Source organism: Aaosphaeria arxii (assembly GCF_010015735.1).
Source record: "Aaosphaeria arxii CBS 175.79 unplaced genomic scaffold BU24scaffold_7, whole genome shotgun sequence".
NCBI classification, from domain to species: Eukaryota; Fungi; Ascomycota; class Dothideomycetes; order Pleosporales; genus Aaosphaeria; species Aaosphaeria arxii.
In genome coordinates this window covers 268,636-295,806 of record NW_022983480.1, presented here as the reverse complement: position 1 = coordinate 295,806, position 27,171 = coordinate 268,636, and the positions used below count along the sequence as shown (strand labels likewise).

General features: G+C 50.0%; 7 protein-coding genes across 7 annotated transcripts; all 7 read left to right on the top strand.

Annotated features, from left to right (window-relative positions):
- The first annotated feature begins 73 nt into the window (after window positions 1-73).
- On the top strand, window positions 74-4,169 carry BU24DRAFT_374080 (uncharacterized protein). The gene is made up of 5 exons (XM_033524552.1): window positions 74-184; window positions 262-388; window positions 443-763; window positions 826-3,398; window positions 3,445-4,169. The coding sequence occupies exons 1-5, from the start codon at window positions 179-181 to the stop codon at window positions 3,958-3,960; spliced, it is 3,543 nt and encodes a 1,180-aa protein (XP_033380853.1). The 5' UTR covers window positions 74-178; the 3' UTR covers window positions 3,961-4,169.
- A 336-nt stretch (window positions 4,170-4,505) lies between these two features.
- BU24DRAFT_484169 (uncharacterized protein) lies at window positions 4,506-5,486 on the top strand (the record flags this gene model as incomplete). Its single annotated transcript, XM_033533331.1, has 2 exons — window positions 4,506-5,240; window positions 5,304-5,486. 2 exons carry the CDS (start codon window positions 4,506-4,508, stop codon window positions 5,484-5,486), a joined length of 918 nt encoding a protein of 305 aa, XP_033380852.1.
- A 480-nt stretch (window positions 5,487-5,966) lies between these two features.
- Window positions 5,967-7,028, top strand: BU24DRAFT_253287 (uncharacterized protein). Its single transcript, XM_033522419.1, has one exon. It carries the CDS (start codon window positions 6,049-6,051, stop codon window positions 6,874-6,876), a length of 828 nt encoding a protein of 275 aa, XP_033380851.1. The 5' UTR covers window positions 5,967-6,048; the 3' UTR covers window positions 6,877-7,028.
- BU24DRAFT_253284 (uncharacterized protein) lies at window positions 7,028-7,899 on the top strand. The gene has a single exon (XM_033522418.1). It carries the CDS (start codon window positions 7,180-7,182, stop codon window positions 7,882-7,884), a length of 705 nt encoding a protein of 234 aa, XP_033380850.1. The 5' UTR covers window positions 7,028-7,179; the 3' UTR covers window positions 7,885-7,899.
- Window positions 7,900-9,167: 1,268 nt separating this feature from the next.
- On the top strand, window positions 9,168-11,551 carry BU24DRAFT_395456 (5-aminolevulinate synthase-like protein). Its single transcript, XM_033525256.1, has 2 exons — window positions 9,168-9,738; window positions 9,870-11,551. The coding sequence occupies exons 1-2, from the start codon at window positions 9,408-9,410 to the stop codon at window positions 11,396-11,398; spliced, it is 1,860 nt and encodes a 619-aa protein (XP_033380849.1). The 5' UTR covers window positions 9,168-9,407; the 3' UTR covers window positions 11,399-11,551.
- A 175-nt stretch (window positions 11,552-11,726) lies between these two features.
- BU24DRAFT_253260 (uncharacterized protein) lies at window positions 11,727-19,530 on the top strand. Its single transcript, XM_033522417.1, has 4 exons — window positions 11,727-16,658; window positions 16,710-16,852; window positions 16,902-18,175; window positions 18,227-19,530. Exons 1-4 carry the CDS (start codon window positions 11,943-11,945, stop codon window positions 19,285-19,287), a joined length of 7,194 nt encoding a protein of 2,397 aa, XP_033380848.1. The 5' UTR covers window positions 11,727-11,942; the 3' UTR covers window positions 19,288-19,530.
- A 1,848-nt stretch (window positions 19,531-21,378) lies between these two features.
- BU24DRAFT_442957 (uncharacterized protein) lies at window positions 21,379-26,447 on the top strand. The gene is made up of 9 exons (XM_033530561.1): window positions 21,379-22,536; window positions 22,601-23,274; window positions 23,333-23,948; window positions 23,996-24,103; window positions 24,161-24,471; window positions 24,526-24,583; window positions 24,639-25,306; window positions 25,353-25,691; window positions 25,746-26,447. The coding sequence occupies exons 1-9, from the start codon at window positions 21,464-21,466 to the stop codon at window positions 26,300-26,302; spliced, it is 4,404 nt and encodes a 1,467-aa protein (XP_033380847.1). The 5' UTR covers window positions 21,379-21,463; the 3' UTR covers window positions 26,303-26,447.
- The last annotated feature ends 724 nt before the right edge of the window (window positions 26,448-27,171 follow it).

Sequence of the window (27,171 nt, the reverse complement as noted above, 5' to 3'; positions counted from 1 at the left end):
GTAACCTTTGACCGCCGCCAAGACGACAGGGATACCGCCATTGCGATTCAGGGTACAACATACAACTTATTCTGGATTGTTGATCTATGTAAAGCCGTCAGAGTAATGGACTCTCTATGAACATGGTCGTCAAGTGTTTACCAAGTCTGATATAGCTACATGTCTAGGCTTTAGTACAATGGGTGTAGGTGATCTCTCGACACGGAAATGCCGATTGTGAATTGCAACGTCATACGCGGCATCTAGCTTACACTTTTACAGAACACACCAGAGAACGAGAAAGCATTGCGCTACATAGCTCAGCTAGACGAAGCACGCTGCAGTGGAAGATGGCAAGATATTCCAGAGCTATGTCGGAAAATTGAAAAGCATGCGCCTCACCGCCGATGTCAGAAACCCCGCTCCTACCTTATTATCGTGAGCCAACTCTAACTGACCCTAGGTTTAACTCTCACTGCGCGATCCGAGGCGCAAATTCATGCACACAGCTCACAGAGACCTTCCACCGCTGCTTCCACGTCTTCGGCCGGCCTTTCGAACATAATACCGTCCCTGCTGAGTGCGATTGAGGAAGAGGACCATGCACAGGACTCGTTTCAGGCAACTGTGTGTTTAGGATGGCTTCACTACGTTCTCAATGAGCCTGGCCTTGCTGTCGCGAGGTTGCCAAAGGACTTTGCGCTCACTGCCAGTCAAATGAAGAACATTGGTCCACTCAGTGGCTGGACTAGGGTATGCATTGTGAAAGGTGCTTTCCTGAAAGGTAAGCTGCGTATTGCATTGCATAGCGATGCCGTCTGTATAGAAGTATGCTAAGAGCAACAGGATCCTCCCAAGATAGAACAGGTCTAATCGACGAAGCTATCGAGACCTATCGCTCCGTCATCCCATGGCTTTCGAGCCTAACCTCCATCAGCAATGAATCGTCCCTGTTCAAGTCGTGGATCGAGCGTTTACTCGTTCGGTTGTGCCAGCTCTCTGATCTCTCCGTGAAAAGAGGTGAACCAGTGGATGCAGAAGACGCTTTGTACGCCTACCGTTATTGGGCTAAATACTGGGAGAGCACAGGAAAAGGCGTAACAGGGGTAGACATGGCTCCTCACCGTCGCTCGGCTTGGAAAGCATACTATGATTCCCTCTCCGAGATCCTACGTCATAATCTGCCTTACCATCCTGAAAACACAACACAAAATGCAACCACCGCCACCGAGCCAGAGGAAAAATCCATTCAACCACGCGAGAAGCTGCAGCAGCGAGCGGAGCTCAAGCGCGTCGAGGCTGTATACGAAAGCTTGCTGCTGAAAGAAACACACTTCCCCAAGGCGAGTGAGAACAATTCAGAGATTGAAGCTTGGACAGATTCAGTCATGAACAATTGGCTGTACATGTGTGGCCCAACTTGGAGCGATAGCGATCTCGGAGAGGGCGGGAAAGAGGCCGTGGGCAGAGGTGTGCTTGACATACTCTACCGTGCAGCTACAAAGACTTTCCATTCCACGCAAGTCCTACGACATTTGTTCACCGTTCACGCCTCACTTGCGGAGTTTGATTTAGCATTCAAGGCATACGACTCTTACGTAGAGATTATCACCCGCGGTAAAGACCGTACTGAAAAGTCCGGGGAAGTTGATGCTGGGCTTGACGACGATAGCACGGTTCTCCGAACATCAGCCGAAGCCATCCGAGTACTTTGTCGTTTTGGTTCCCGGAAAGAAGCCGCCAAAGCTGTTGAGATCGGCGCCCAGATTGAACACTGGCTGGAACAAATTCAAAATATTCGACCTTCAGGCCCTGAAACCGGTCCTGTGAGATCGATTGAGACGTTGGTTCTCCCGAAAGCCCTATCGATTGCATATAGCGCAATTGGAATCAGCCAAGCTCACTGGGCACATCACACATACGAAGCAGATGCCCGGAGAGCTATTCAGTCAAAGGCTGTCCAGTATCTTCGCAAATCGGTGGAGCCGAAATTCGAGGATCCACATAACATCGAAGCTTTGTATGCCCTGACACTTGTACTCGCTGAGATGAGAGATGTTCCAGGTGCGATAAAAGTCGCAAAGCGCGCACTTTCTTCGGCAACGAAGAACGATTCCACACTGAGCGCCGACGGGGTGTTATCAAACGGATTGAAGACCGAGTATGGCCGAGAGAGGAAATTGATTCCGATGTGGCATCTCCTCGCGCTACTATTAACAGCCAGGTCTGAATATACTGCTGCTGAAAAGGCATGCGAAGCGGCTTTTGAACAATTTGGCGACCCAGCTTTACTCTTTGGATCGGAAGATGACAATGCAAGCTACCGGAGCGAGCATCTCAATGAGTTGAGTGGCAAGAACACTCAGTCATCCCCTCAGGGCATTGTGGACCAAATGACCAGTTTCGAGAAGACCGGAATTTTGCAGATCAAAATGACTCAACTTGCCTTGGTAGAAGTAGTTGAGGGCGCAGGCGCCGCTGTGGATGGCTGCGACGAACTTCTTGCTCTCTATGCTCGACTGTTCGGAGATCCAACCGCAGACCAAGCCCAACTTCAGCCTCCCCCTACGTCCGTTGCTCCACCAAAGAGTGCTGTTGGAACGATTCGCAACAGCATATTCCGCACAAGAGGCTCCATCAGGAACTCATATCCCGACAAGTCCACCCGAGACTCATCGGCCACGACTCTCCGTCCGCCCACAGCGGCAGGTCAACCTGCTGCTGCGCCGGCTATCCAAGTTACAGACGAGAGTGGCGCCGACCACGCAAAGCACCACGTTCACCTTCCACACTTGCCGCGTCATCGACACGAAGACGAGAAATCGGGGGTCACTCGTACTCCAAGCAAGCTCAAGAAAAGGAGTGCCAACAGTCTGCGTCGAAAAGCGGATAGTGAAGCCGGAACAGCATCTGATGTTCCCGGTCTCCCAGATGCAGCCAATGGTTCAGCATTTCGGAATAGTATCGGATCTCGAGGCCGCCGCTCATCGAATGCTAGCTCTTTAAGGAAATCGGTTGATGGACATGACAGACAACTGCGTTCTGTAGCCCACAATCTGCCTAATTCATCAGAACCTCCACCAGTTGGTCATGCGAAGCAGCCACCGAAGCAAGACGCAAGACTACCTGTTCCTTTCCCAGGAGCCGACTACATCCCACCTTCTCCGCGTTTCTCGAAGTTGCAGAGCCGCAGACATCGCGTGACGCTGTTGGTGGATATCTGGATCTTCATCTCAGATCTGTATCTGAAGGCAGATATGTTGGAAGATTCCAAAGGGGCAGTCAATGAAGCTTTCAAGCTTGTCGAAAGCTTCGAGGCGGAAGTCGCTCAAGAAGGCTCAAGTAGCAAAGCGTTTGCTGATCGAGGGTGGGGTGGTGGTAAGAGTGTGGAAGAGCTCTGGGCTGATTCTTTTGCAGCAGTAAGTCAATCTACATTGTTCTGTTTCTATCTCTAATACAAAACAGCGTGGACAACTATTACTCGCACAATCTCTCAAGCACGAAGCGCGTTCAGAGTTTGAGCGTGCCGTGATGCATTATCCAGACCATCCGCAAGCTATCGTAGGGTTGTCAAATATCTTGCTCGATATTTACTGCCAAGCTGTCCCACTGGAGCCAACGCAAGTCTCAGAGGAGCTGGCAATTTCGTCGTCGCCATCTACGTCCCCTGCTACTGAGACTACCCCTTCAACCCAACAACAGCGCTTGAGTTCACATACCCCGTCGGCAGAGAATCAAATCTCGCCTCCGGAACTAAATCGTTTGGCTGCGCGTGATCGTGCATTTGGGCTACTCTCTACACTCACAAAGCTGGGAACTGGATGGGATTACTCAGAGGCCTGGTATACACTGGCAAGAGCATACGAGGAGAGCAACCAACTTGATAAGACAAAGGAAGTCCTTTGGTGGTGCGTGGAGTTGGAAGACACACATCCCGTGCGAAGCTGGAAAAATGTCACCTTGGGTGGACTTGTACTGTAGATTACGGGATAGGATGGCAGAACGATACGTACATAGGATGTCGACGATACCCTTTGAGATCATTAGCGATCATGGCGAATATTGTAATAGAGCGACTACTGGAGATTAGCCCGTTCGCATCTCCATCAGCAGATTTTGCGAACGGTGACGTGCATGGACCTCAGTTTCACCAGCAAAATCAATAGAATCTTCATAACCTTTTTTTGAGCACAAATAAGTTTGATGAAGACTGTGAATTCCAACATGTTTGCCCAGATTGACCTGCTATCTGACGTGCCTTCCATAATGCTTGCTCTTGCGTTCACCTTCACTCTCACCATCACCTTCACAATAGATCGGACTGAACTAGCTCGAAAGTTTGAAAGGTCGATAAAGTGAAATTGCGGATTATCTGACCAAGCCCCGTTCACCTACAATCTTCATCTCCACGACCAGGCAGCGTTTTCAAGGACTTTTCGCCTCTTCAGGTTCAAGCTAACTCCACTCCAGGTCGAAAAGACGTCAAGGTTGCCCAAGTTGCGCTTCCGTTTCCGTCGACACTCATCATGGCGCCTGAGCCACTGCCCGCGGAAACAATAGTCGAATGGCTCCAAAAGATCGATCTCGATAGCGCGAGTACAGTAACACCAGAGCGAGATGACATCGATACTGCTCTCGAAGAGGCCCCGCGACCAAATACACCAGCTCCAACGGTGGTCGTTGTGGAACCAGAAGAAGTGTCACCTACGAAGACCAACTTCTCGGGAGACACAGTGTTCGACGAGCCCCCGGCACCGGCACTCTACAAAGGTTATGTGTACGGAGAACCAGGCCGAAAAGACGACATCAACATCGATGAGATAAGGTCGGCCAGCTCTATTACCGACGCAGGAGACTATGATCTGCAATCAAGCTCTGGTGATGATGAAGCGAGTGCCGAGATCAAAGCCCCGGAAGACGTCTCCTGCGCAGGTTTGCATCACTCACTTACTGGCTTCTATGCGGCCACTGAGCAGGAAGTCTCAGCTACCTCCGAGAAGACTGAAGCACCAGAAAAAAGGCTAGTTATAGTGGTATCGTGCTTACAATGCACACTTCAAGGCATGAGGTGCTCCCGAACACTGCCTGCATGCTCGCGGTGCGTCAGAGCGGGAAGAGATGACACCTGCCTTCTCCACCGACGAATGATGGCATATGAAGCAAAGACCAACGGACAGTGGGCTTCCAACATGCCAATACTCCTCCGACTTCAGCATGACCCGGAGGAGAAGTGGAATATGAAGAATAAACTTGCTCAGAAGGTACGTTGAGCAGCTTCTATTGCCCGGCTTCTAATCAAATGCATATGCTAACGAGTGTCCCAGTTGCTGCAAGAATGGCGTATAGAGCAAGACCGCAAGAATTGGGTACTTCCAAATCCCTACAATGGGAAAATCCTCAAACAGACTCGTCGGTACGGCACGCCGTTTCTACGAAAAACTCACCCAGGTGAAGGACAAGGAAATGTTGGTGACGGGATTCGAGGTCATTGGCTGAATCTTGCTTGAGCGATCAGCTATCGATCAGATGCCCGCATTCAGGTCTATGGTCGCAAAGGTCGATTTTGGTGAACACCTTTGATTGGCTTTGCTATGGGAGGAATTCTGCTAGGTCATACCCATTGGCAGGGTATCAATGGCCTCATATGCACAGATACCGGGTGAAAGTAATTGAGATACCCTTTGGAATGACGGTAATCTATGACTTCACATTGAAACTACATCAGTAAGCAAACATGATTGGTGACAACTAGAGATGCCGTTGGGAACCAGTGGCTATTGAATCCATTTCACTTCTTAGCTTTGCAAAACTGTGAAGATTTGTACTAGGAGCCACATGTATATCCGCTGTCAATATCCCAAAAAATATGATTGTTCGAATAAAAGGTGAGTAAGGTTTGAAGTTTGTGGAGGTGATGTCTTTACCGCATACCCAATTGACTACCTTACCTCGGCAATTAGATTACATCATATCACTACAGATATGTCAACACCATCTCTTCTCTATAAACTCCACACCTTTCAAAGCACTTCGTTTGACAAGTGATCTATTGTACATCTATTTGCTGCGATGCCTCTCTGTACGCTTCATCTCATCTCTTTATACCAGGATACTAAGTACCCCATCCCTGGGTTCCTTGAGGCACTCTCACGATCTGATATCACTCCACTTGTGGTATCTCGAGTGATTCGCTGGATTATCCTTCCAACCAAGCTCTCCACGGATGCATTACTTGCGCAAAACACACGATGGGATCTGCTATTGATTTTGTCCAGCACTTCGCCCCTCCCCCAGAGTGTCCTGAAGTTGGTGCAAAATCAGTGGAGTGTAACTGCTGGTATTCCAAAACGACTATTGCAAGATTTTGAGTCGAAGAATCGACAATTTTTACATCCACCTCATGGAAGCATTCCAAAATTAAGTGGCGCCTTGGAGCAGCCCCTCACAGCGGAGAGTGCACAAGGCCTGGAACTGTCTGCCGAGTTACGATCTTGGATCCAACGTTTTTCAACAAGTGGACCTGAAGGCAAGGGTGCTGTTTCCATGTTGAATCTTCTTTCGTTCAAGGATGGTATGAAACCATCATATCTGGAGTACGGGAAAGCATTTGCAGAGTCCATTGGATCCAAGCGCGGAGGAAACGCAAAGATTGTCGGAACTGTGATCAATATCAACGGCAAGGAAAAGAAAGAAGGTGATGGAGATTGGGATGAGATTGCATTGGCTCATTATCCGAGTATATCACATTTCGCAGACATGTTGGCCAGTGAAGATTACCAGAAGGTAAATCATCAGCATCGAATTCCCGCTCTGAGAGATACATTCATCCTATGTACGAGCGAGATTGGAATTGAAGATTTGCTTGGCAAACATGTCAAAGATTCCAGCAGACTTTGAATGCTTGCTCTATGCTCTATGTTCTGGCTACTACGTTAGCAAGGAATGCAGTCAAGATGGTTACTGCTTCATTGAAACGTAGCAGCGGTGGCACTTTCCTTAGATCATCTCCGCACATGTCGATGCATTGCTCCTTCTCGAAGAGTATCAGTTTGTAACCAGAATGATCTAAGACTAGACAGCTCATCTTCACTCATCATATTGTGGTTCAGTCAAGATTCACCACTGCAGGCATCAGCATCGAACGCCGTCCACTCATTTTGACGATATCAACAAATCCTATCCGCGTACCCACTCGACGATATGCGTACTATAGTTCTGCTCCTATTACTACCTGCTCTGTCTCTGGCCGTCCGCCTGGGCTCCTGTCTCAACGTCCCTCACAGCACGACAGAATTATTTCTCCACTTCACCGACCCTCACGCAATTGGCTATGACTTCTCTATTGTGACAGGCTGGCGTCGATATCATCATAAGATTAGCCAAGCTTTGGAATCTGCGAGATACTCCATTGTACCTCCTGGAGACGTAAAGCACAGCGCGTCGTGTGGATGGATTCAGGTTGCGGATGTATGGGTCAATGGAATCCACCATGGAAAGCTTAGTTTTCGGGATGTGGCTCAACTCAACACGACATTGTCTAGAAATGGCACCCAGAAAGCTACTAAACGGTTCAACAGCTACCCTGCCGCGATACATGATCAAGTGGAGAACATCCTCTGGATCCTTCACAATACAGTGCCGGTGGTCGACGTAACAATTCTTGTTGCTGAGCTCCTCAGTCCCTTTTTTGCGGTGGGCCTATGTCTCGTACCGATATACTTCCTTAATCGGCGACGCATGAAGTCCAAACACCAGGAAGCATTGGACGAAGTTGAACTATCACCAATGCCTGACAATCACAATTTCTCCTCCAGCATGGCTCCCGTGCCTTTGGACGAACTAGACAAACCCCCAAATTACACCGATTTAACCATTTATTCGGTTGATGCGAGCGATAAGTCTTGAGAAGATTCCTATGGGGCACGTCTAGCAAAGTTATGGTGCCAACTTAGGCACTAAGAATGGCAATGAAATCCGGCACGATGCTCTATGCGTAGGGTGTTGTGGTATTCGAAGATATGGGCGCAAGATTGTTGAAGGCCTGCTGAAGGCTGAGGGAGCGCCTAAAGTGCATTCGTGTCTCCTTGGATGATTCTTTTGTCTGTTTTTGGATGCGATACAGTTGAGCAGGGGAAGTACAAAGCACATCTTTATCTGAAAACGAATGCAAACAGCTCCATCAGGCTCCTTAATCCAATCCCCTCGTGTTCATATGTACGTCTGAGCAAAACAGATATGGGAATTGAACGGCGACTGCAATGTGGCACGACAACCCGACAAATGAGTTTGTTCTAGATCACGCAGGATGCAATAATGGTGATGCTAGCCACCCCCACATGATTATGGAAACGTATTCATAAGCCCTCGCTGGAAAGATGACCGGTATCCGTTTGAGGCTTTGAACATGGAAGATATAGCTAGCTAGTCTTTATTCCCATGAACTGCATTGAACCAGTTCAAAGATCTGCCCCGTGACGTCCACGGGGTTCCGCGCTCGATTCCATCTACATGAGAAACCGCGGAACTGGAATGAAGAGTTCCCCTCAGACAAGAGACGCCCTGGGGAATTTAGTGTCATTCTAGTAGTGATCTGGGTTTTGGTTTTCTTCTTGTGGTTAAAAAGGCCGACACAAATTGTGCGCTAATTGGGAGATCCCAACCGAGGGTCTGGTCTCTTTTTTGCCCGAAGTAAATGGGACGGGAATGGCTCGGTAGCATATGATTTGCGTTTGCCCATCATGAAGCTGTAAAGAAGAGTGATACTGTCGATCAGTCATCGAGAAGAGCATCATGACCTATGTGGAGACATCATTATGGTCGGCAACGATGAAGAGCTTTCATAGCCATTAAGATGCCGAAGTGCGGCATTCCAGCGCTTTTTACGAACCGCGCACTAAGTGACAAGCTAAACGACCCGCCTCAGGCCATGTTATTATTTCCAAAGACAAAAAGTTGTTGCAGTGTGAGCGTGTGCCTGTCGTAGCGGAGTACCCGGAGTTCGAAATGCAAAGAGTCGATTATGGATGCCGCATCGGCGCACAGAGCATGCATGGACAGATTTCCTCGTAAAGTCAGTGCCTGCAATATCTAGCACTATTATTAATTTGGCCTCGGGCCCAGTGGGGGACGAATCAGAAAGTCTTCATTTGATGGATGCCGAGTTGCGGCGGCCCAGGGTGTGAGTGTAACTTGTGTGGTGACACTCCGCACCACATATTACTGTGCCTATGTAGGGCGGTAATGGTGGTGGAAGTCCTGGTCTAGGGGATTGATCGATTTCTAGTCCCTCGACTAATAAACTCTCTCAACTTCTCTCTTCTTAACACCATATCCTCCTCCTCCCTCTCTCATCCCGTCCCTCGACCCTCTCCAGCCCACCTTTTCTTCCTTTCTCTGTCCTGACTACGGTCCATCGCCCATTGATCACCATGGAGGCTCTCCTACGTCAGTCTAGCTCTATGTGCCCGTTCCTCTCCAAGACCTCGCCCGCCACCCTCCGCTCTCTGTCCACGACCGCTTCGAACCATGCTGTCTCTCCCGGTGCGGGTAGCATGTCCAGCCTCCAGGTTCTCGGGCGCCGCTGCCCCATAATGGGCAAGGCTCTCGCCGTGCAGAGTGCCCGCTCTGGCAACAGCGCTCTCGCTGGTGCTTTCGGCGGCATGCGCGCTTACCACACTCGTGTGAACCGGGCTAAGTTGCATACTTCCACTTCGAAGGAGGCGCAGGCTGTTGATATCGAGAAAATCCGGGCCAAACAAGGTGGGTAATCATTTCTTACGCACGATTGCTGGTTGCATTGCGAGCGAGCGAGCGAGCGATCAACCCCCTCCCGCTCCGCAACGTCGACGACAATACTTGACAGGCGTGGCTGACTGAGATATCGCAAACAGTTCCGTTTCCTCATGCTGCTAAGCAGGCTATCAATGCCAAACCTACGACTCCCGTCGGCGCTCCGCCAATCCCATCTGCTGCGAAGTTCGATTATGAGGGCTTTTACGAGTCCGAATTGGACAAGAAGCACAAGGATAAATCGTACCGTTACTTCAATAACATCAATCGCTTGGCTAAGGAATTTCCCCGCGCTCACATGGCTTCCAAGGACGAGAAGGTCACCGTCTGGTGCTCCAACGACTACCTCGGAATGGGCCGTAACCCGCAAGTTTTGAAGTCGATGCACGAGACTTTGGATAACTATGGTGCTGGTGCCGGAGGAACCCGCAATATTTCTGGACATAACCAGCACGCTGTAGGCCTTGAAGGCACTATTGCGAAACTCCATGCAAAGGAAGCCGCTCTGGTTTTCTCTTCCTGCTATGTCGCTAACGATGCTACCCTCGCGACTTTGGGAAGCAAATTGCCCAACTGCGTCATTCTTTCCGATAGCCTCAATCATGCCTCCATGATTCAGGGTATCCGACACTCTGGTGCTAAGAAGATGGTGTTCAAGCACAATGACGTTGCTGACCTCGAGGCTAAGCTCGCCTCGATCCCTCCCGAGTATCCCAAGATTATTGCGTTTGAGAGTGTTTACAGCATGTGTGGCTCGATTGGTCCCATTGAGGAAATTTGTGACTTGGCTGAGAAGTACGGAGCCATCACTTTCCTCGATGAAGTCCATGCTGTCGGCATGTACGGACCGCACGGAGCAGGTGTTGCTGAGCATCTTGACTACGACGCCCACAAGGCTGGAAAGCCCCAGGGTACTATCATGGACCGTATTGACATCATCACTGGAACTCTTGGTAAAGCGTATGGCTGCGTCGGTGGCTACATTGCTGGCTCCGCCAAGATGGTCGATGCCATTAGATCCCTTGCGCCAGGCTTCATCTTCACGACCTCTCTTCCTCCTGCCACCATGGCTGGCGCAAAGACTGCCATTGAGTACCAGGCTAACTACCAAGGCGATCGCCGCCTTCAGCAATTGCACACTCGTGCCGTGAAGGACTCTTTGAACGCGAAGAACATTCCCGTCATTCCCAATCCTAGCCACATCATCCCAGTTTTGGTAGGCAACGCAGAGGTAGCCAAGCAGGCTAGTGATCTCCTCCTTGAGAATTGGGGCATCTACGTTCAAGCTATCAACTATCCCACCGTCCCAGTTGGCCAAGAGCGACTTCGCGTGACTCCAACTCCTGGTCATACTCGCGAGTATCGCGAGCACCTCGTTGAGGCGTTTGACAGCGTCTGGAACCAGCTCGGCATCAAGCGCACCAGTGAGTGGGCTGCCGAGGGCGGCTTCATTGGTGTTGGAGAGCCTGGAAAGGAAGCAGAGGCTGCTCCCCTCTGGACCGACAAGCAGCTAGAGGTGGACGAGGTTCTCAAAGAAATGAAGGCAGGCGGAGGCGCTGTTGGCGTTCTCGAGTCTATCCTTGAGAAGGAGCACCAGGCTACAGCCAAAGCTGTGAGCGCCGCAGCTTAGCTGCCAACTTAACTACCTAAGGTATATCTGGTAAATATACTCTCTCGATAGCTTGGATGGTCTGTTCGCTCCTTCATATTGAGACCTCGGAAAACGGCCTATATATAAACAACCAATTAAACCAATTCACGGCACTGTTGTCTGTCGTCGATCAAATCCACTGTTCCCTTTGTTGTGTGACTCGTCATTTGACTTGAATATACCATGTTTCACTATGTCTATCCTTTCACGTAAACTACCTTGGTGAAGGGAGCTCGGACCATAACGGTGTCTTGGCGCGCTAGATGTAATTTGAGACCCTCATCATTGTTCCTGCGACCTTACAACACGCTCATTGTCGACCATCGCCTCTTACGAGCAACTGCGCTCAACTTGCATCTTCGTGAGTCACCGAATCTCACGGCTTACGAAGTTGTTCGCGTCTGACACGCTCATCGACGTTCTTTGCGACACCAAACTCACTGTCACCTCCGCGCATGGTCCTAACGGATTTCACTTGAGCTTCGCGCCACCTTTGGGCTCTCATCTCGAAGAGAGTTCCAATATGGCGCCAGGTGGAAAGAGGAAGAGAGGGGACCGTTCCGAGTCGAACGATGCAAACAGTCGACCATCGCCTCATCGACCTCAGAACCTCGGTTTGGGAAACCAGCAATACCAGAACAATGCTCGCGGTGGCCGCCGTGGCAGCAGAACAGGCGGGCGCGGTGGAAACAACAGTACTCCTCAGAGTCCAAGTGTGACCCATCAATCCCCTACCGCCATGTCGCCCCCAGCGACCATTCCCTCCGCCAACAGGCCTTCTTCTCAAACCCCAACTCAGACCCAGGCACCAGCACCCTCCACCCCAATCAAGACAACACCGAACCCTCCACCGCAAACACAGAAACCGGCGTCGCCTAGGTCGCCAAATGTATCGATTTACAATGAATACCTGAAGCAGGACCTTGTCACCTCATGGAGCAGTGGAGGTCGAAGCAAACTTGTGAAAGAGACTTCGGAGCAACTAGGTAAAGGAGATTGGCTACAGCTTTCGATCGCATTTGAAGAGATCATTCAAGCATGCGTCGATCGGACTATCGCCAGCGACGAGCTTGGATCTGTCATAAGTGAGGTACTGGCCACTCCTTCACCCGAGGAGGGGATTGATCCGATATCAATCTTCTTGGATACCATCAGCACTTTGACCGAGACCGGCGCAACAACCGCCCCTCTCAAGGGCTTGCTCGAAGCGACTGGTATAGACCCGGCGCGCATGCGAAGCGAACTCGAAACTTCCCTTCTGACTACCCTCAACCTGGTTCGACCGACCTTCTCTCGCGTAGCCATCCGTAAGGCTACTCACGCCCTCTATCGCCAATCGAATTACAACTTGCTTCGCGAGGAAACTGAGGGTTACTCTAAGCTGGTCACGGAATACTTCACAACCGTCAACAATGAACCGCCCAGTGCAGAAGTTGTAACGGAGACATTTCAAAGGGTGAAGGCTTTGATCGGCGCATTCGATCTTGACGTTGGTAGAGTCTTAGATGTCACTCTTGATGTCTTCGCAAATCTGCTGGTCAAGCACACGAAGTTCTTCGTCAAGCTGCTTCGTGTCAGCTCCTGGTGGCCGGAACTCAAAGATCCGCACGGCATCGAATGGACAGAACCTTTAGTATCAGCCCTGCCTTTATGGGCATCGCCTGATTTTGCACTTCATTATTATACCGAAGAGCAAAAGGATGAGCAGCTCCGACTAAGACAAGAACGAGATGTAGAGTTCTGGAAGAGTGTCGATGAGCTTGGTATCAAGGCTTGGTTTGATCTCGGAGCCCGGAAGATCACCAGTTCCATCGCATCCCTCGAAAACCTCGACGACACAGATATGAAGGATGATACGGACCGCCCCGAGAAGAAAGCGACTGAGGCTGCCGACTTCGAAAACATCCAAAAATGGACTCAAGAATGGATGGCCGAGACCAAGACTTTAACCCCCAATGGAAATCGAATTGCCGCTCAACTACTTGGATTCAAACTTCGCTTCTATGCGTCCGACGTTCGCGATGCGCATGATATCTTGCCCGAGAACCTCATTTATCTCGCGGCATTGCTCATCAAAATAGGGTTCATATCCCTTGTGGATCTTTATCCCCACATCTATCCCCTTGATGCCGACATGCCTGCACACCGCGACAAACTTATGAAGGCAAAGAAAGAACGAGATGATAAGGCAAGCGGCAGGTCTAACAATGCCCTTGCCATGGCCGGTGCTCTCCCAGACGAAGGTGTACCTCAACCAGCCTCCGTTGTCCGCCTCCGAGAATCCGAAAGCAAAGCATCCTCAAAGCCGGACTCTGAGAGAGGCACACCTACGAGCGATGACGAGCCGAAACCACAATTACCCGAGCCTGCCGATCAAAAGGTTGCTCTTCTCCGCAGCTTACTTTGCATTGGCGCCATCCCCGAGGCTTTGTTCATTCTTAGTCGTTTCCCTTGGTTGCTGGAGGTCTACCCTGACCTCCATGCCTACCTTTTCCGATTGGCACATCACTCACTAAGTAAAGTTTACGAAGAATCCAAGGACTTTTCCCCGGAGGATACATCCCTTTCATCGAAACACGCTCCCGAAAATGCGGCCGCTCGACCGTCCGATTATGTCCCACGACGAACTCTTCGATGGGCTAAGATGGAGGAGAAAGATGCAGGCGACGGTATCGACTATCGCTTCTACTGGGAAGATTGGATGGACAATGTTCCTGTATGCCAGAACGTGGATGATGTTCTGAAACTGTGCAATTCCCTCTTGGGTCTCATTGGTGTCGAGTGTGGTAAAGATGCGGTGCTCTTGACTAAACTCGCCCGTATCGCAAGGAAAAACCTTGCCGGAGATTCCTCCAAGCAGAACACCAAACGATGGATCACCTTTTCGGCAACATTCCTCGGACCTGCTTTGTCTTACTCGGGAGAGAACCCCGGAGTCGTCAATGAAGTCTGGGCTCTCTTCTCTCAATTCGATACCGCAACCAGATATAGCATCTATCAAAACTGGTTCGCCGGCCCAGGCAAATCGAAGTTGCGCCCAAAATTTGCAGAAGTCACCCACACTGTCCAACAGCTGTTCCGACGTATCAGTAGCGAAAACACACGCGAGATGGGTCGAGCCCTCGCAACGTCGGCTTGCTCTTCCCCTGGCATCGTTTTCGAGTTGGCCTTGAGAGCAGCTGAATCCTACTCAAACATGATTCAGCCTCTGGTGGAATGTTGTCGATATCTCACACCTCTTGGCTATGACTGCCTCAATTGGACTTTCATCAATGCATTCAAGAATACCCGTGCAACCATGGAAGGCGATGGAATGTTGACAAAGTCATGGCTCAGACACACCGCGACTTTCATGGGCAAGGCGTATAAACAATACGCAAAGATGGATGCTACACCTCTTTTGCAATTCATCGCCGACCAAATGCTTCGTGGGAAGTTCTTTGGCCTGCAGATTCTCGACCAACTAGTCAGCTCAATGGGCGGTATTGCACCCAACCCATCGCTTAGTGAATCCCAGGTTCATGGCCTGTCCGCAGGACCTCTTTTGCGCGCCTTCACCCTCGAACACTACCTTGGCGACAAACGACACGACAGCATTATTGGCTCAAAACGACTTTTATCATTTTTGAATAATGCTGGGCTTTCCCCTCAGATCCTCATTACCATGGCTCTCGAGTTAGAGCAATACGTATACCACGAGGAGTTCGAGGACACTCCACTAAAAGTTTTGGGTATCAATCTCGACAATTTACGTCTGAATTTCGACCAGTATCTCGATTTCCTTCGCACCAATCTATCGGTCGAAGAATTCAATGCTACCATCCCAGGACTGGTGGAGCTGATGGCCTTGTACGGAGTTGCTCCACCAATCGCTTTTGCAATCACTCGAGAGAGCCTGGCCAGGTCGTCGAACGCTGCCCGAGCAGAGATCAAGTCCAAAATTGCGAAGTCTCAACAGGCGCTCACGGCTTCAAAAACCGAAGACTCGTCTAAGTCCGAAACACCACAAACGAATGGCGACGTTCCAATGGCTGGAGTTGACGAGGCACCTTCAACGAGCGGTACTCAAGCCGAGTCTACCACTAAATCGGAGCCTATGGAAACTGAGGACGGAACGGAAGTCAAAGAAGACGTGGAGATGAAGGAGTCATCAAACGAGGAGAAACCAACTCCTGCACCTTTGCCCGGGCGGACAAACCCAGCAATTGACGCCATCGCAACCCAACTCAAAGAACGCATGCCAGACACATACGGCAGTCACATCTGTCTCAACTTCTTCGTTACATTTTGGCAACTCTCGCTCGCAGATGTCTTCACCACTACGTCCATGAAGGAACTCAAGGAATACACAACCGCCTGGAAGTTTTACTCGGACAAAGCAATGCGTGTGCGCAATGACCGACGTGATATGAGTTCAGCAGGCTCCAACAAGCGAAACGCAAATTCTCAAGCCTTCCATGAGCTAAGTGCGTCGCTCAGAGCAGAACCCAAAGATGTCCTAGAATCCGCTCTCAAGATCCGGGAGCACTTAAAGGAGGAAATGCATCAATGGTTCGATGGTATTCCCATGGTTGACGCTCGCTCCGAGGAACTTCATGACACCATTTTGCAAGATTGCTTCTTGGCCCGCGTGATGTTGTCTCCACAAGATGCACAGTATGCATCTGCGATGCTCAAATTCATGCATGAGCTCGGTGTGCCGGGCTTCCGGACCATGAAGCTCCTCGATCAACTCTTCAGGCAGAAGCTGCTCACAAACGTTTTCTTCATGTGCACAGGCCGCGAGGCACAAAATCTCGGCCGTTTCCTGAACGACATTCTCAAGGAGCTAAATTTCTGGCATGCAAAGCAGGCAAACTACACCAAATTTGCCCAAGGCCAGAAGAAGTCACTTCCTGGCTTCGGTCGAACATTCAACGCTGATCGTACGCCTTCTTCCTTCCTAGATTTCGAGGATTATCGCCGCGTCCTATACAAGTGGCACACTCAACTCTTCAGGGCTCTCGAAACCTGCCTCAAGAGCGACGAGTACATGCACATTCGAAATGCCGTCAACATCCTCAAGGCTATTGCCCCCAATTTCCCTAAAGTGGAGACGATGGGCAAGGGCCTCCAGCAGACGATCCAGCATTTGTCACAGAACGACTCGAGAGAAGACCTCAAGCTTACGGCCATGTCCCTCCTCGGCGACTTCAAGAAGAACGAAAAGTTCTGGATGAGCCAGGCCATTTTCCACCACGTAAGTCCAACCACTACACCAGCGGCATCCCACAAGTCTGACAACACCAAGACCCGAAATGCACCCAACGCCTCGAACGCCAGCACTGCCAGTCGAACCGGATCTGAACAACCAAAAACTCCCCAGGCACCCGAGCCTACAAACTCGAAACTCGATGCAGCTGCTCCGGAATTTGAGCCCGAGAAGCCAACTACGTAAGTCACATCACTCTCCGTCAATCAACTCTTTCTCACAAGTCTTCAGAAACGGTGCATCGGGGGCAAATGGTGGAGAGGCTGAAAGCAGCGATGCGGACAAGAAACAAATCCCCGTGCCAGAAGAGACCCAGGAGCCTGGCGAGGCCTCGCAAAGCGAGCGTAACGATAACACCCAGGATGCTGAGCCCCAGCCATCGTCTATTCCGCCTATTCCTCCGGTCAGTCGGTCGGACAGTAGAGGTGCTCATACTATACACCCAAGCCGGGCTACTCACGCCCTACCTGCCCGGCCAGATGCACATCTACCAGCCAGAGGTCCTCGGCAAACGGACCGAGGTGGCGAACGCCCACCTCCTGAGTTCAGCGGGCATAATAGAAGCGATCCTCGCAGCAATGCCACGCCGGAGTATGTACGACACGATCGACAAAGGGATCCCATGCAGCGCGAGTCGTTCGCTGAACGTCGTGAGGCGTCACCTGGTCGCGGCCCACGTGGCCGGACACCTGAACGAGGCTCTGGCTGGGGTTCTCGTGAACGAGATCCCCGGGATCAGCGAGAGCTTCGAGACTATCCGGACGAGCGAGCAATGCGTCCTCCGCCTCGCGACATCCGGGGTCCTCCGCAATACGACAACAGAGACTCGAGAGAGCCTCGACACCCAAGAGACCCTAGAGATCGCGTCCCGCTGCCCCCTACTCCAATGGATGGTCGCGGCCGCATGCACCCAACCCCGTCAACCCCTGACAATAGTGGATCATACCGACACAGTCATCAGAACAGCGATCGTGGTGCCCCCCTTCCACCACGTCCGTCAGGCGATAGGCCATCGAATACACAAACTCTCACACCATCTGGTCCTGCTGAACGAGGCATGATCAATCCAGAACGGGCTGCCCTCATGGGTGACGAACGACCTCGCAACGAGGGCTATAGGTCAGACCGAGAGAGGGAACCTCGTCGTGAGCGAGACCCTCGACACCCGTCTCCTAGGCGTGATGAAAGGGTTCCGCCCTCTTACCCACCTCGACATGAAGGAACTCGTGAGATTCGCGATCCTCGTGACTCGAGAGGTAATGAAAGTGCAGTGCATGGCAGAACTCCTCCACATCCCGGACCACCTCCAGGGCGGGATCGTCGTGACGAGCAGGCTGGTGCGGCGCCTACAGGTCCACGCGGGCCTCGTGGCGATGCTCCTTCTCGAACAGCTCGCGACGCCTTCCTCGCACCTCATGGACATCGAGCAGCCGCTCATCCAGCCCAAGATCCTAATTACGGCAGATTGAATGCTCCCGCTGAAGCCATTCCTTCTGGCCCACGAAGTATGCACTCTCGGCCACGTCGTAACAAACGTTTTGCTAATGTTTCAACAGACCCGCAATCAGATCGACGTGATACCCCTCGTAGAGAGCCCGAGCAACCACGACCTGCTCCTGCTCAGCAGGCGGCGACGCCAACTACTCCTCAGGGCACTGCACCCGGTATCCACCCAAGTAGACTTTCAAACTTCAACGCCGGTCGACCGTCCCCAATTCAAACAGACTCTCCCTCTGTTCCCAGCGGACCTCGCGGTGGCTCAACCAGAACACAACAAGGCCCATCGCCATCAACATCACGTGCAGTTCCAACTGGTCCAGCATCTTCAACGGAACGCAACGGAAGGAATCGAGACGGGAACCAATTGCGAGCCATTACGAGCGTGCTGAGCCAAAACGTTTCTACGCCAGAAGAGAGGAGTCCTGTATCCTCAGCGCCTCAAGTTCGTGGTCGCGGTAGCAGGAATATGCCCCCTGCCGCTGCTCCTCCCGCCGGGCCTCCTCAGCATTCAGGTACACCTAACGCCCCTCGAACTGACTACCAGCAGCCTAGGGGCGATAAGTCTGATCATAGCTCCAATCGTAACGATGGCCGTTTTGATGATGGCAGACAAGAACAACGTGGCCATAGGGATGGTAGGCGGAGAGGAAGGAGTCGATCTCAGGAACGAGGTGATAGGCCGCCGCGAGAAGAGCGGGCACCGCGTAATGGTCCCGAAGAACGAACCCCACGTGGTGATGAACAGGAACGCCCTAACGAACGAGAGCGGGGCTCGGGACGCGATAGACGAGCTGGAGATGGCGGAAGTAGTCGGCGTGATAAAGAGCGCGATGGCAGAGAGCGACGTGAGCGCAAGGATGATGGACGGCCTTCGGGTAGAAATGAAGAGATGGGTATGAGACGGGGAGGACCGCCTGTCGGACCGGACCCTATGCTCCACCAGAACGAAGGTCGCGGTGACCCATCTCGAGGAGGCAGAGGCGGTGAAAGGAGGGAAGACCGAGGGGATCGACGACGGGATGACCAACGTGACGAGAGACGAGATAACCGTGGTGGACGGAAGAGGGAGCGAGGCGAGGAGGCACTGAACGGTGATCCAAAGCGGCAGCGGCGATGAACGACGACATCGCATGATAACAGACTTTTCAACTTCCATTCTATGTATTCATCATGAGGACTTTTGGCGGAGGAGGGAAAATTTGAAAGAGCAGGAATTTGGGGATCGCGGACTTCCAGGCTCGAATTCGAAAGAAAGAAATCACAACTTGAACACTATTCTGTACTACATACCTACTTCCATCCAAGCAACTTGGTACGGCGTTTATCTTCTTTCAGGTGGATCAGCATCTGGCATTACTTGGAGTTGGGAAAACATAATCGGGCAGGATCGATTGGGAACAGTCCCAATCCCGAGCGAGCTACACATCTCTCATCATCACAATAACTACATCTTTTCGTTTGTACAAGCCAGCATCTTCCTTTCTGGACGTCCTGCCTGCAGGCTTCGGCCTCCGCTTCGACAAGTCATGACAAATCCACATTCTTCCTGCGGGTCATTACACCTACGGTAGATGTTGGATCGACCAAGAGCCCAAGAACTCAAATGATTGCGACATCTTGCACCCCTTGCACACATTCCTCACCCCACAACAAATACCCCTTTCACCTTGTGCCTTCTGCTAGTCGGGCGCATCGAGCCCTCAGACTGAAGCAATTGCCTCCCTTTCAACCTCACTACCATCTACAACAGCATCCACGGCCTGAACTTCCCACTTCTGTGTTTTTATATTGTAAATTTTCATCAATGATACCCCTAGGCCCTTGGGAAGCCTTTTTCTTGATTTCGAGTTACCCATTACACTGTTTCCTTGATGTTTAGATACCCAGCACTGGTCACCATGTCATATTATGTCATTTCAGATTTTCCCCGTTCTTGCATTGGCATAGGCGCAGGTGAAATGTCCAGGTTTTTGTGGGCCCCGTTGACTGGAAGAGCGACATTATGTAGATGTCTTTGTAAATTAGCATGCACATGATTCAAACCTATAAGTGATGGTTACCTGACAGTTCAATCATCATGTGGGTTTCTGCAATGAGAAAGAGCCTGCCTCGATTTACCATTGATACTTCTGAACATTGATAGGCGTGTGATCTGGTAAAAGTCAATTGTGCTATGTCCAATTTTCTGCTTTCCCAAGGATAGATACAAACATCAGAATATTGGAAGATCAGAGAAGAATGGAACTGTAGCCGCTGTTTGGATATTGCTCTCATAGGTGAGAGACGGTGACAAGCTGTACTTGATTCTATGACCTATGATACGCCTGATAATTTTGTTCACTGCTATAAGCACAAGTTGGCTTTCATAGAGAGAGGACAGCGTCGGGATCCACACGACAATTCTTTTCTTAGCTAAAGCTAGGTTTGTCATAAACTTCGCCATCGCGAGAGGATATGGTTTAAGTTATCATTGCAGACATTGAACATATTCTTGGGATATATGCTTACAACCAGCATCGTCACACAACAGAGACATATAATCTAAGGCAACCTATTACTAGGTCTGAGGACCTTGGTCTGCACTTATAAGTACGCTGTCTGATTCCCTTGAGAAGGTGAGTTAAGTAAGTATAGAAGCCTATCTACACTAAGAATAACTAATTAGGTGCAGGCCTGCCTTACGTGATCCTTTTACATTCACTGTTCTTACTTGTGTCACGAGCCCCCACGCTATGCTACACTTCATGGAAACCAGCTGCCTCATCCGGCAAGTAGATTGAACAGGAGGTAATTCTCAGGGACGTCCCAACATATGCAAGAACCCAGAGCAACCAATGTGATTGTTTAGTCCTCGTCCTTGCTGCATGCTGGCGGCTAGTCGATCCAGCTGAGGTTCATGATGGCTTATGGCTCGCTCATCCATGTTTCTGCTTGCGCTCAGAAAGGTCTATATAACACAGGGAGGCTTTCAGGTTGAAGCAAGAACCAATCGTATACCCCAGATCGTCGATCTCATTTCTCTAGATTGAACAGAGATCTTCTTCGATGGCTTGTTGGCCCATAACAGGAACACCATGGATCAGGCTGAGACTCAGCCTTTCGTTAACATGCTAACCGCCCCCTAAAAATATGCGCACGCCGATACTTGGCAATACATATCTGAAACATAGCCTCAAGCCCATATGGTTATAAAACCCCAGCTAGTACACGCAGGTTGGGGAGAAAACATTGCCTGAACGCCTGGGGCATCGTCTTGTTGCTTGTGTCCACGAAGCATAATCCAATTGTCCATAATGTCGAATCCATATAGACGAACGTCTGACCTGCCATTCATAGGAAAGTCCCCTTCTACGCGGCCTCCGTCCTACTCTACAGAGATACCAATCAGCAGATCATCCGTACCAGATCGTTATCGCCATGGAAACCCTCCTCGCAATGCTGTCACGAATCCGGCTCCGACCACTGGCCGGCCTTCGCAATCCCAAGTCCGTGAAGCAGCGCCACCAGAAGAAGGGAAAAAAGTCTGCGAAGATTGTGGGAACAATACACAGCCTATCTGGAACTGCTCCTACTGTGGCATGGACTTTTGTAATGATTGCTGGGACCGACAAGCTCAGCATAGACCAGGCAGGAAAGGGCCTGATGGTTTGCCCCATGAAAAGGCAAATCCGTCTATTGTTAGGCGGTATAAAGAGATCTTGACTCCACCACAAGATCATAATGAGCAACAAACACTTCACGTGGAAGATGAAGACACAACGTGGTTTGGGCTATCACGCGACCAGCAAAATCGACCCATGCTTAAGGACTACGGGCGCTATTCCACTATCATGGCAGACAGTAACACTGGGGAATTCAAGCATCGTTACCCGCAGCTCGTCTCGTTCATTGGTCAGACAGGTGCTGGCAAGAGTACTCTCATCAAAATGCTCATTGACCAGCAAGAGAGGAGAGATGGAACACGCAACTGGACGTTTCCTTCTCCTGTCGCGGGCGCATTATCCAACGGCAGTGTACCAACATCTGGAGATGTTCACTTGTACAGCGACCCGTCAACGTATGCTGGTGAGCATCCTATGCTGTATGCAGACTGTGAAGGCCTCGAAGGAGGCGAGAACACTCCAATGGCCGCAAAGTACCGAGAACGCGCTGGAAATGACCTTCGCGGAAAGGCCGGTTACCATCACATGCCCAAGGACAATGTCAAACGTCGGAAAAAGTCCAACCCGCTTTACTCTACCCAGCGAGACATTACATGGGCCAATTCAGAAAGCACGTCCAAAAGACAGTATGCAGTCACAGAGCTGTATCCTCGACTGTTGTACACCTTCTCGGATGCGATTGTGTTTGTACTGAGGAATCCAAAGTAAGGAATCTTTCCGTTTTTGCATCTTGAATGTGACACGAACACTGCTAACCTGTTCCTTAAGAACCTTTGAGTCTACAGTGCTTTCGATGCTCATAAACTGGGCGTCGACATCACTAGAGAAGTCCGTGAATCAACCAGCCCTCCCGCACGCTATCATCGCCCTGAACGCTACGGACACCAAGGTGGACCCACAGGAGTGGAATTCTGAACATGCGACACACTCACTCATGTCCACGATATCTGGTGCTATCCACCGTGACTCGAAATTCCGGCAACTTGCAGAAGAATGGAGAGCCAGGGGCAAAAAGATCAAGACCATGAAACACCTTCTTGAGTGCTTCTACTCATCGATAACTGTCGTCAGAGTCCCGGGCGAAGGTCGTTACATGATGATTGACGACCAGATCAGCAAACTTCGCGAAATCATCAATAAGACATGCGCAGAATCATTCAATGCGAAGCGGAAGTCTCGCATGCTGTCAAATTCAGAGACACTCAACGTATACTTACAATGTGCATATGATCACTTCGCCAGCGATCTGCACAAACCTTTTGATTTCATGGATGTTTCCTTCAAAATCAATCCAATCCCCCTCGATTTTGGAGGCAACATACTGAAGCTGGCTGTGGCCCTAAAGTCACGGTATGTCGATAATCCCAGAAGAATCTTCGAAGAGTTGAGTTACATGGTATCTTCCTGCATTCTTCTTGACTGCGTTCGCCAAGGTTTCCGAGGTATGTGTCAAGCCCAGCTAAATCAGAGTGTCTATACTTAATATGGCTCGATTTACAGGAACACCGGAGCAAATTCTGGAAAAACAGTATCTTGAATACTGTGATAATGCCTTAGACGACTTCTGCGCTGTTTACTGGCCCTGCACGTTTCAGAATCGACATGGTGGACGATGTGTCAACGTTAGAGAACGCCATACTAAGGGGCACCAAAATCAGCGCGGAACCATTATCGGAAGTGGAGCTTATGTGTCTGGTTTCACCTTTGACAACTTTGCTGAATCATGGTCTCATCACCTGCGAAAATACACAACCGGTTTTCAGTCTGAGCTAGCTGGGAAGATGGTCACTTCTCCTGTCACAGACGAGTTGGCTACCGTCACTGATCTGCATCTTGCCAACGTCAATCGATTTTTCCACGACGCTGGTGGAGCAATTCGCTACACCAGTCATTCCTCATGCTTCTGCTGTCTACGGAATCTGGCTGAGCATCCGCTTGCATGCGGTCACGTTCTTTGCACTACTTGCATCAAAGATTATGGCGAGCAAAGCAATGACCTGCAGGGATTATACACATTTCCCGCTTGTCCACTCCATCAGCACGACCAGTTCAGGAGTCCTTCCGAGATATACTTCAAGCCACCATTAGCTGGCGTGCGTATCTTATCTTTGGATGGGTAAGCAGTGCAATGCTTAATCTTAGATCTATAACTAACTCTTTCAGGGGTGGAATGAGGGGCATCGTGATCCTGGAAGTGTTACGACATATCCAAGCAGAACTCGGTGATGGCATTCCGATACAAGATTTTTTCGACCTGATTGTAGGGACCAGGTACGTGCTCAAACTAGGCATCTCTTGAATCGACGCCATGAACTGATTCATTGATAGTACTGGTGGTATATTGGCTCTTGGGCTTGGTGTCAAGAATTGGCGTGTTGAAGATTGCATGAACATGTTCACCCGACTTATAGACAAAGCCTTCACACGAAAGATCTTCGGTGGTGTGACTTTGGGCAAGACAAAGTATCGCACGCAGCCACTGGATGACGCACTGAAAGAATGCTTTGGCAATGAGGCCTTATTCGGTGGAGAACTCCATACACCTCGCAGCGGGCGTAAGGTTGCGGTGACCTCTGCAACGGAAACAGGCGAACAAGCTGTGATATTCACGAATTATAATCGTGTAGACGATGAAGAGAGTAAGAATGTCTTGATATCGAATCTCGGACTGGTTTACTCACAGATACTTACAGTTCACTATCGATTGAAACGGCCCCATCATCCTGAAGATGATGTGATGATTCGAGAAGCGTCAGTGCCTCCAATGGTTGCCGCCAGGTTGAGCAATATACTGACTTCTTTTCAGGGCACGGGCGACATCGGCTGCTCCAACGTTTTTTAAGCCCTTCCGGAATGAGCGGACAAAAGAAGGTTTCTTGGACGGCGCGGTCTTCCACAATAACCCTGTGCGGATAGCAAATTACGAAAGCAAACTTCTATGGCCAGATGCCGAGAGGTGCCACCCGGACATTTTGCTCTCGCTTGGAACGGGCCGGCATGGAATTGATGAGCCAGAAACCTTTCTCAACGTTGACAGAGGTGACAACAGGCGTATGCAGATGCGCAGAAAGTTGTATGAAGCAAGCCCAACAGTCAAAAAAAAACGTTCAATGGCGGCTTTGAGCGGCTTCGCAGAGATTGAATCGTGGCTTACAATTCTCACAAAGCGTGTTGAAAGCGTGCTCGATGCAGAGAACACCTGGAAAGAGTTCCGTCAAGAGATCACAGCATCTTCACCCATTGCAGCCAGCCGATACATACGGATGAATCCAAGAACGTCCAACCGCACTCCTAAGATGGACGATAAGGCCCAATTACAGACTTTGCAATTTGAAATTCAGAAAAAATTAGGACCAACAACCAGCTTAGGTTTAAAGATCAAAGCTATTGCCCACCGACTCGTTGCAAGTTCCTTCTACTTTGAAAAGTCGGGCCTACCCCGAATGGTAGGCGATGGAGATATCGTCATACAAGGTGAGTTGATTTTCTCCCGTCTGTATACAATACTAAATCAAGATAGGAAGCATACGCTGCAGATTCGCAGTTGGCTCCGAGAATATCCGCAACCTGGGGATCTATCTTCGCAAGCACCAGAAGGCAAATTTTCAGCCCTTCTTCCGCATCCATGAAGTTGCGCTTCTTGAAAGTGCACAGACAGTGTGCATCACGGCTGAAATAATACGTGACATGATAGAGCGAAGCATCTTTCGCATGGAGTCCATCGCAATACCCATGACCACAGAGACGGCCATCCTGTCAATGAATATGTATTTGGTGAACGAGCGGGAAGCAAGCTCCGGCTACTCAATCAGTGGATTCCCACGAAGTGTCACCGACGAAGAATCACTGAGACGACAACGTAAGTTTAGTAAATATATTTAATTTCAACACCACGATACTGACTGCCCGACAGCCACACCCAGCTCACCGAATCTCGAGAGATCAAAGATGGCCACCAAGCGCCAAAGCCTTCGCGTGAGACGGCACCAGGCCGCTCAACAACAGCAGCGCCCAGCTAGCGATAGTGAAATATTGACTCTGCGCAACATTCCGGAATCCGAGAGGAATCATAGTAGCCTCGGTATATACCCGGAGACCCCAGATGACGTAACAGACTGGGAACGACGCCGCAGAGAGGCATCACGAAGGCCTCCTGAAACAATGTTCCCTCTGCCTGAAAGTAATGCCGGGACTCTGTCTGCACCTTTAGAAGGGGTGTACGAGCTTGATGCCGGTTTGAGTGGATCTTTGCACGAGCAGCATGAGGCACTAGTGCATCAACTTAATGGACAGGTGGGCGATAATTCTGCTATTCCACAGATAACAGGATCCGAGACTGAAAACGAAATTGCAATGGCGATGGAGCTCAGCAGGCGTGAGGAAGTCATGGCCAATATGAGAAGACAGGAATCTGGCTTTGATCAGGATGAGGTAGCTCGAGCGATTGCGCTTTCGCTGAATGATCAATAAACGTTTGATCTGTTTTATTACATTTATATTTTGATGTAAATTTGTCCCTAATTTAATTCTAGGGGTACAAAGTCCTGTTTAATGATATGATGATTTAATCTTACCCAGGCTGGCTATGAGGAACCTAGATGTAACTAAAAAGTCCATTGGTAGATGTTAACAGATAGAACACAGTGTTAATAGTTCATGTCCATGGATCTTCCTAAGTACAAGTATCGTCGACCCGGATATACAGTCCTGTACAGCTGATGTACAACATGTAAGTTAGATGCCTTATTTAGTTATTTGCTATATGTAATAGCTAATATAATTATCAGGTCCTTAGCTTTATGTTAATAGTTAGTGTCACAATCTATTTTAATCATCCTACAGGATACCCTCCTAGGATCTATCTAGAGATAGGTTAGGTACAGAAGCAGCTAAAAACCCAAACAAAGCCGAAACTATCAAATAGAAGAGTAACTCCTTAGAGACGGATCGGGGTAGCTATGAAGGCATTGATAACGAGCTAGCGTCAGGTAAGCTCTTCTCCTAGTCGTCTACTCTTTGTATCCGAGAGTTTCTGTGGAAATACTCATGTATTTACAGAGTCTCAAAGCCCGCTGCTAGAAGAAATTGACTACGTGCAAAAGTCGAAAGCTCGGTTTCTATCGTCGTCTTCAGCCAATAGCACTATTGCAATCGAGAGACCTCAAGAGAACGTGCCGTACAATACATCATCAGCGCAACAACAGCCAAATACTGGCAGAGTGCCTCAGGTCACTCGCGAATGGAACATCGAAGACATGAGAGACCTATGTAATGATTTAAACTTCAAGGCATTGGCAATAGTCTGCCAGGAGCAACTACAAGAGTATGAGGCTGCCTTG